Raw genomic sequence first — 9,448 nt, forward strand, 5'->3', positions numbered from 1 at the left:
GCTTCCGGTGCGACGCCAACACCCGTCCCGGGCGGGGCGGAACGGGCGGGTCTGCGCCGGGGCACGGGCCCGGCTTCCGCCCGAGCGGGGCACCGGCAGCGGGGGTGGGGCCGTGGGGGTGTCGCAGCCCCCGAAAGGTCCCGGCTTCCCCCTGTGCAGCACGCCCGTGGGCCAGAGTCTGGCCCGGGGTGGCGTTGGGCTGAGTTCACCTCCTTGGCGGCGAGGTGATCGCGTCTGGGTTTCTAAGCCGAAGAAGAAGATATGAGTAAGAGCAAGGACGATGCTCCGCATGAGCTGGAGAGCCAGTTCGTGCTGCGGCTGCCGCCGGTGAGAGCCCGCTCGGCGCGGGGCCCGGGGGCGCTCCCGGGGCTGCTCGGTTCGGTCGCGGGGCCAGCACCGGGCTGGGGGGGCCAGCACCGGGCTGGGGGGGCCAGCGGGGCGGGGATGACCGTGGGAGGCCTGCGAACCTGGCGAGGACCGTGGGAGCAGGCTGGGTGCCTTTTGGCCTTGGGCAGCCCGTTCGGTGTCGTTCGAACAGGTTTTCCCTGGGTTCCTCTTGAGGCGTGCTCCTGCAACACAGGGCAGGAGGCCTGCCAGACGACTGGGAGGGTTAGGGAGGAAATTTCTGTGAGGGCAGAGCTTCAGCAAGGGCCGGGTGCTCAGTCGCTATGGCTGGCAGTGCACTTGGTGCTATTAGGTGCTTAAAGCTGAGACTGTCTTGCCGAGACCACGAGACTTGGCAAGGGGAGCTTTAGCCTCCCCCAGAGCTGCGTCCCCTGGCACGGTGTCTCTGTCGGGGCCTCACGCTGTTGTCACAGCTGTATCGTGTCTGGGGGTGTGATGGGCACTGGGAACAGCAGAGCCACAGGGTGAGCGCATGGTATTGGGAGGAGGGTGCAGTTTTCATTGCAGCTCTTGCAGTCGTTTCAAAGTGTTGGGATGGCAGGGGGGTGTTTAAAGCTGGGTAGGTTGGATGGAAGCCTTGGGCGATTCTCGGAGGAGGCACAACCAGTCCTGATGTAAATCTGTCCAACCTTCCCAGGAATATGCATCCACTGTGCGGCGAGCGGTACAGTCCGGGAATGTCAACTTGAAGGACAGGCTCACCATTGAGCTACACGGTGAGTGAGCGGAGTCAGAGCATCGCAGAACTCCTCTGACTGTCCGCAAGTGAAGCTGTGCAACTTGCATGTGTTTTTCGCATTAAATTTCTGCTCCCCAGGCATGTGTCACTCAGTTTAGCTGTTCAGTGACAGCGCTAACCTGTCCCATGGCTTTTCACAGCGGATGGGCGCCACGGGATTGTCCGGGTAGACCGGGTACCACTGGCGGCCAAGCTGGTGGATCTGCCCTGCATCATCGAGAGCTTAAAAACCATCGACAAGAAAACCTTCTATAAGACAGCAGATATTTGCCAGGTATGAGCTGTCCTTCTTACCTGCCCCAACAGCTTAATTCCTTGCTCTGCTCTCCAGGAAAACCCTTGCACATTTTGACAGCTGGACACCCAGTATAACATGGCCAATTTCTGTATTCTCACAATATTAGCAGTTCAAAATTTGCCACTCCGCCTGGTGTTTAGAAATCCCCTTTCTGAAGCATGAAATGTGGTTGTCCTTGTAACAGCTTAACAGCTGCTGCGTTTAGATATGAACTGAGCTGGGTGTGAGACGTGTTTCTCCCGCCCCATGCCTGTGAATCCCTTTGGCTCACAACATGCAGCGGGCAGTCACTGTTCATTTTCCAGTAAAGCTTTCGCATTGTTTTGTCCTTGCGTTACGACAAGCACCCTTTGTGTTTATGTGGCGATTCCAGATGCTTGTTTGCACTGTGGATGGTGATCTCTACCCGCCTTTGGAAGAACAAACTGTGAGCACTGACCCCAAGGCAAACAAGAAGAAGGACAAGGACAGAGAGAAGAAATTCATCTGGAACCATGGCAGTGAGTAGAGGCTGTGCCAAACCCCTCCATCCCACCACCGCAGTGTCCCCACAGCTGTGCAGGGCACTCACCACTGCCTTGTCCCGGCTGTGCTCCTGCTCCGTTTTCTGTGCTTGTTCTATTCTCGAAGGGATCTTCTCCCTTTTGGCACCAACTCTCCTGTGGGGCCATCTGCCTGACACACGCCATCTGTTTCCTCCGTCACAGTCACTCTTCCCCTGAAAAATGTACGGAAGAGACGGTTCCGGAAGACAGCTAAGAAGAAGGTGAGTTGCTTCTTGCACAGATGCAGATGCAATAACCAAGGGATAGGAAGGCAGAGACATTAGAGCTGTAACTTTCTGTTAGTCCAGAGACATGTAATTTCTTAACATTGCTTCACATGTTTCCTTGCCTGAGATGAGAGTGAAGGGAGGGCAGTAGATTTAAACACTTATTTGGATGCTTCTTCCATGTTTTTCAAGATGCTCCTGAGGGGAGTGTCTTCTGCAGAGAACTGCTGGGCTCCATTCCTGTGGCTGCCTGGCCACAGCATGCCTCTTCCTGCTCACAGAGAGGAAAGGAAGCCTCGCAGGGAAATGAGGCTTCACTCGTTCCTGCTTTCCCAGCTGAAATCTTCTCTCTATGCATGGCCTGTTCACTTCCCCAAAAAGCAACACTACAAATAGAATAACTTGTCATTTCAGCTGGGGGAGTGACAACAGATGGATCTCAAGAGACCGTCTCTGTGCATCTGCGCAAGCCAGGCAAGGTGCTGGGGAGCTGTAGCTTTGTGAGGCTGGAAAGGCTTGTTCTTCTCTGCTTTGCAGTTTCTGAGAACAGGATGGAGTGCTGTTTTGCATGACATTTGGGAAACAAATTACTTGAGACATTCTTATAGCCCACAGGAGAGATTTGATGTCACTGCATTAAGATTCCTGGCTAATTTAAAAGTGAAAAATGAAACCTTCTTTTGAGCGAGATAGGAAGGAGTTGAGTTGACCATCCATCAGGAAACAGCACCTCAAGGACTTTCTGCATAAACATGGAAAGTCTTATTTCATAAGTAGTAAAAGTAGAAAAGTGAGAGCATACAACCCACCAAGGAGCTCTGTACAAAAAGGACAAATTGCTTTCTAGAGGTGCATAAACTACTTTTAGAGTGAACATGAGCATAGGCTGAACAGCGAGCATAAGAGAAGAGAGGCTTGAAATGGAGCTCTGTTCAGAGGTGGAGGGTTGGAGTTGACAAGCACCAGCAGCATGCACAAGGCAATTAACAGTGTCTCTGTTCTTTTTCCCCTCTCTGGCCCAGTATATTGAGTCTCCTGATGTGGAAAAAGAGGTGAAGCGTCTCCTGAGCACCGATGCTGAAGCTGTCAGTGTCCGTATCCTTTTGGGAGGAAATAAGCTCAAGTGGGGGACAGGACACTTATGTGTGACCTGGGGGTTGTGGAAAGGAGAGAGACAAGTTCAGCTTTGTGTGGGTGTGAGAGACGGGAGATAAGCACACAAGAGGTAATGAAGTTTTGGAGCTTCATCTTTGATTTCTTCAAAGCTCATTGTTTCTTCGTGGTGACCTTCCTTGCAGACTGTATTGTTGTACTGAGCAGAAGCTTAGGTAACAGCAGAGAAGCCATCGAAAAAGGGGGCTGGGGTGGCTGGTTGTGGATGTCCTTTGCTGCAAGGCCAGACTTGTTGGAGGGACAGTGATCTGCAGTTTTTAGCATTGTTTCATCATATTGCATCTTTCATGTTCCTATTTTTCCCTTGACTCATCTCTTCCTGCTGTCAGGCTGGGAAGTCATTGCTGAAGATGAAACAAAAGAAGTAGACAACCATGGTTCACTCACCAGCCTGGACATTTCCTCTCCAGGGATGTCGGGACATAAGCAAGGCCATGGCTCCTCAGGTGCAGTGGGGAAGCTGTTGTTTTCTTTCTAGCCACTCACTAATTGGTTGGGCTCATTCTCTCAGGGTTAAACCCTACCCAGAGAGGAGAGAGGGTGTTGAGACAGACACCTTGTACATCCCTGTATGGGCCCTGGCAGGCAAAGGGTGCTGGGAGGTCATCAGCTGTGATTTTCCTCTTCCATTTTGTACCCTCCTAGAACATGATGAACTGCGGGAGATATTTAATGACATCAGCAGCAGCAGTGAAGATGAAGATGAGAGGGATCATCATGATGATGAAGACCTGAACATCATGGACACTGAGGAGGATTTGGAGAGGCAGTTGCAGGACAAGCTGAATGAGTCCGATGGGCAGCAGCAGGAGAACGAGGGGTCCAACCAGATAGGTGAGAGGGTGGCATAGCACAGCGGAATCACCGGAGTGCCAGGCAGGCTGCACTGCCCAGCTCTGCTGCTGTTCTGTGCTCACTCTCTCTTCCAGTTATGGGGATCCAGAAGCAGATTGACAACCTGAAAAGTAAACTCCAGGAGACCCAGGACAGGAGGAAGCGCCAGGAAGATCTCATCATGAAAGTGGAGAACCTAGCCCTCAAGGTGAGAGCTTTCCTGGGGTCTCTTCAAGTCTTCTGCTTAGCACTGGCTTGCCATTAGATCCAGTGGACTGATTCAGCTGCTGCCCTGGAAAAGCCAGGTGCCTGCTGGGTTAAAAATAACTGTGATGTGACCATACACACTCCAGCATTTCCCCATGGAGGCAAAGCAGTCCATAAAACTAGGGGAGATAAGGAGGGCTGGTTGTCAGTGCAGCTTGGGGCTTGCTGCATCATTTGACATGTGCCAGCACCTATTCAGTTGAGAGCACATCGGTGACTGTGATCTGGCATGTTTGTCTCTGCAGACCCGTCTCCAGGCCGTGCTGGATGAGTTCAAGCAGCAGGAAGAGCGAGAGAAGCAGCAGGTGAGGAAACCCCCACAGTGGAGTGGGGAGGACTGGGGCACGATGCAGTTTTAGGCTTTGCCCCTGACAAAGTTTCCTGAAACTTGTACCACACCAGCTGCTTTGAACTCCAGTGTTACAGGTCAGGTGTGGTTGTACATCATCTGTAGTCGCATGGAGCTTCCTAAGGGACAGGGCGGTATAGGAAAGGGGGTTGATTGCAGCCTTCCTTCTGAAGGAGCAGTTTGCCAAAACACGTCTGGCCAGCAGTCTAAGGCTACTAAGATTGCTGCCTGGGGTAAAACACGACACAGAAACCCACTAGCACCCGTGTACGAGACAGACAGTAGCTGTAGGGTCTTGGCAGATTTCTTGCCTGGGCAGCTCTTTTGAGTTTCAACCAAGGCAGGAGGTTCCCACTCCTGGGTTCCTGTTGTGCAACTTCACCTGTGGGCAATGCTGAGTTCTGCCACATATGGGCAAAACAGCCACTGGCGTAGGTGGAAGATCCACAGAAACGCAGAAGGGCTTGGGCTGGAGCTGCCGGGAGTCCCAGCCGTGCCTTGCTGTAATGCCTTGCCTCCTTTTCCCAGATGACGTCCCTGCAGGAGCAGCTGGAGGCCCTCATGGAGAAGTGAGGAGCGGGCCTGGGTCTTTGTATCTGCGAGAAGAGCTGAAAGTGTTTCTTCATCTGCCACGCTGAAGTTTTTGCTCCAGGCACACACCGCTGCTGCCAGCTGTGCTGCCGGGCAGGGCTGGAGGCTCCGTGTCCAGAGCTGCTCTCACAGACATTGTGCTCGGCTTGGCTGGTGGAGCTGAAGGATTGGACTATGTCTGTGAGAGCAGCCAGAACACTGTAAATATTCAGCACCATTCTCTGAGAGGGGTTTAATTCTCCATGGGACTATGCGGTGCAGCTTTCTACATGTTACTGAGTCTTGGACTTGATGGGCTGTGGCCTGGTAGAAGCTTGTTCCTTGCTTGAGGAACGCTTGTTTCTGGAAACCAGACTCAATAAAGTATCGTTTCCAACCCTGATCCATTCCTGCGTGGTCTCTGGAGTACAGACCAGTGCGGTCTCTAGAGTACAGACCAGCGCTGCCTCTTGCCAGTTGTGCCTGACCACACTCAGCCCAGGCTGGTGCTCGCACCGGCTTTACTGGGCTCTGCTGAAATGCTCCTTGCGCGTCTGACTCAAAGGGGGACTGTGCGTGAAGGGGACCCCGCAAGCCCTTGCTTTGTGGGAGGAGCGAGGCGCTTCTGATCAGGGAGTTTCTTTAATTCCTCACAGACGAGGCAGGCCAATCCCAGATTAACCTGACAGGGTGGGAAGAGGATTAGAAAGGCAGTTCCAGAACGCAACGGAAAGCACCTCGGGCTTCAGCGAGGGTGTGCCACGACAGGACATCCCTCTCACAACTCGAAGAGCACGGGAAGGGGAGAAGGCTTCCAAACTCTGCCCCCAGCACGGAAAGCAAAAGGCCAGTGGCAGCCCTGGGAAGTGGTGTGCGTGTCCAGATAGTCAAGAAATGGAGATAGCGTAAGGAAGACGTGGAGCTCAGGAAGGGCCAGAGCACACCTGTGTGTATGTGCCTGTGACCTGCTCCTGGGGACCATCAGGAGCAGTCATGGAGGAAACCTACCTGCTGAATGTGGAAGGGGTCAAAAAGAAGATTCTGCATGGAGGTCAAGGAGAGCTGCCAAAGTTGCAGGATGGGAGCAAGGTAAGTCATCTTGGTTGTTACCCAAAGCTCTGGGAGAGTGGAGGGTTCTGATGACACCATCCCAGCCCATTACAGTTAGATTTCCCTGCTCACAAGCTGAGCTCCAGGTCTGTGGTATGGGGAGATCCTATCTCCAGGAGATCCCTCGTAAGTGGGGGGTGCAGGAATGGCTATTTTGGGCACAGGCAGCCACATCGCCCTGGCAGTGACAGCCAACGTTGCCCACTGCCTTCACCTTGTATTGGTGCTGTTATCTGCCTTCTCCCTCTTGTCCTGAGGCCATCGGAGCTCAGCAGCCAGGTTGCTGGAAATCTGTCTTTCCTGGTGTGTCAAACAGGAGTGAGGGGTGCCAATGGGGAGCTTTTGGGGGCTTCTGAGGACCCCCGAGCCTGTGGGAATGGGAAGATCAGCATGGGTTCTGCCAGGTCCTGGCACACGCTGTGGGCCCACTCTCTGAACTGGGTTATAATGGGGAACCCAAAGAGAGCAGCCAGATATAGCACTGATAGGCATTAAGATGCTCCACCATCTGCTTGCTGTCTAAGACAAATGGGTAGGAAGCACAATCTCCTGCTGTAGATGGAGAGCTGCCAATCAAACCAGCACCTCACTGGGAGCAGGCTTGGCCCTGTGTACTGGCCCTGTGGCAGAAGGATTTGGGGCTGGCGAGGGGACAGATGGCTCCCGCTGCCGTGCCTGTCCTAGCTCAACACTCACCTTTCTCTGGGGCAGATCACCTTCCACTTCCAGACGCTGAAGGATGACTTTGAGCGGACAGTGATTGACGACAGCCGGGAAGCTGGCATCCCCATGGAGATCATCGTGGGCAAGATGTTCAAGCTGGAGATTTGGGAGACCCTGCTGAGCTCCATGAGAACCGGGGAGGTGGCCGAGTTCTGGTGCGATGCCATCGTGAGTGAGGGGCCAGCGGGCACAGGACCTCCTTTCTGCAGAGCCGGGGCACAGGACCGTGCACCCCAGAGATGCTCCAGCCTTGTCTGGTGCAAGCACGGGGGCACAGATATCACTTAGGCACAGCACCGGGGGGCTGCCGCAGAGGAAGGGGGGTGCAGGCTGGCCCCATGCAGCTGAGCAGGGTGCTCCCCCTCCTTGCAGCACACGGGCATGTACGCCCTGGTCTCCAGGGGCATGCGGAGGATCGCGGAGGGCCGGGACCCTCTGGAAGGGCAGAAGCACCGCTGTGGCATGGGTAACATGTTTGACTACCACAGCACGGGCTATGACGACCTGGACGAACTGCAGCGGACGCCACAGCCCCTCATCTTCATCTTGGAGTTGTTCCGGGTAAGGGGGATGGCAGGGAGAGCTGCCAGCGTGGGGACGGCCAGGGCAGGCAGCTCATCTCCTGCTGCCCATGCAGGTGGAGGAGCCCTCAGCGTACAAGCGTGACACCTGGGCCATGAGCAAGGAGGAGAAGCTGGCGGCGGTGCCCGTCCTGCACAGCGAGGGAAACCGCCTCGTCCTCCGCAAGGAGTTTGGGCAGGCAGCAGCCAAGTACCAGGAGGCTGTCATCTGCTTGAGGAACCTCCAGGCCAAGGTGAGCAGGACCTGGCCACCTCCTGTCATCCCTGCCTGGGTTTCCTCAGAAAAATTCTCCCCAGTGGGCCCTGAGTGCCTGGGAGGGGACGGCCACAGCCCTGAACCATCCACTGGGACTTCCTGGGGCAGGAGAAGCCGTGGGAGGATGGCTGGCTGAAGCTGGAGAGCCTGGTCACACCGCTGGTGCTCAACTACTGCCAGTGCCAGCTGGAGCTGGGCGAATACTACGAGGTGCTGGAGCACACGACGGAGCTCCTGCAGAAACACAACGGTACCCATGCCCTGCATCCCACCCCAGCACTGTGTCCTCAGCCCCTGGGGACTCTGTCTTCCGGATCCCCTATCCATGACAATACCCGTCCCACTTCCATCTGCCTGTGAAGGTACCTGTGTCATCTGGATCCCCGTGTCAAATGCAGAACCTGTGACCCAGGTCGTCCTGCCCCTGATTTCCCCTGCCCACAATGGCACCTGCACCTCATGTCCTCTGTGTCCCACTGCCCATGATCTTGTCCTACATCATCCAGACCCCCCTGCCCACCATGGTTTCCCTTGCCTATGATGTTCCCTGCACTCTACGTCCCCTGGTGCCCACGGTGGCACCATGCATGGCCCAGGTCCCCCTGTGCATGACGGTACCCCTACCTACAAGTGTGTCCACCCCCATGCTCCATGTCCCCTGGGTTCCCAGGGTCTCCAGCTCCTGTGGCTGGTGGCCCTGAGCTGCAGGACCCCCACCGGGGGCTCTCCTCTCCCGGCAGACAATGCCAAGGCTTATTTCAAGCGGGCGAAGGCCCACGCTGCTGTCTGGAATGAGCGAGAGGCACGGGAGGACTTCCTGCGGGTGGCTCACCTTGACCCCTCCATGGCGGCTGCCGTGAAGAAGGAGCTGAAGCAGCTGGGGGAGAGGATGAGGAAGAAGCATGTGGAGGATCGGAAGCGCTACCAGGGGCTCTTCCAGCCGCCCCAGGGGCCACAGGCCGGTGAGGGGCAGGAGAACAGGCAGGTGGGTGATGGGGTGATGTTGCAGGAAGAGGCACCCCAGGGTGAGGCTGGGGTCCCAGAGACCCCTGGGCAGGGGGAGCAGGGTGCAGGGACTGAAGAAGCAGAACAACCAGGGGCTGACCAAGCAGAACAAGGGACCCTCGGGGCCAGAGGTGAAGGGGCAGCACCAGAACAGACAGGCCAGGGGCAGCCTGCAGAGGGGGAGGTGGAAGCGAGGGATGGGATGGGACTGGGGGAAGAAGCAAACCTGGGCACCAGTGGGGCAGAGCCAGAGAGCTGGGAGTCAGAGGAGGAAGATGAGAAAGAGAAGGAGGGGGAAGAGGAAGAAGAGGAGGGGGAGGAGGAAAAAAAGGAGAGGGAAGAGGTGGAGAAGGAGGAAGAAGTAGT

At 55.6% G+C, this 9,448-nt stretch overlaps 1 protein-coding gene across 1 annotated transcript; it reads left to right on the forward strand.

Moving 5' to 3' along the window:
- Window positions 1-63: 63 nt before the first annotated feature.
- On the forward strand, window positions 64-5,810 carry TAF7L (TATA-box binding protein associated factor 7 like). The gene is made up of 11 exons (XM_065643333.1): window positions 64-327; window positions 1,043-1,121; window positions 1,285-1,418; window positions 1,816-1,942; window positions 2,150-2,208; window positions 3,237-3,309; window positions 3,717-3,833; window positions 4,033-4,221; window positions 4,317-4,429; window positions 4,734-4,793; window positions 5,366-5,810. The coding sequence occupies exons 1-11, from the start codon at window positions 262-264 to the stop codon at window positions 5,408-5,410; spliced, it is 1,062 nt and encodes a 353-aa protein (XP_065499405.1). The 5' UTR covers window positions 64-261; the 3' UTR covers window positions 5,411-5,810.
- The last annotated feature ends 3,638 nt before the right edge of the window (window positions 5,811-9,448 follow it).

The sequence above is a fragment of the Caloenas nicobarica genome, chromosome 12, assembly GCF_036013445.1.
Source record: "Caloenas nicobarica isolate bCalNic1 chromosome 12, bCalNic1.hap1, whole genome shotgun sequence".
NCBI classification, from domain to species: Eukaryota; Metazoa; Chordata; class Aves; order Columbiformes; family Columbidae; genus Caloenas; species Caloenas nicobarica.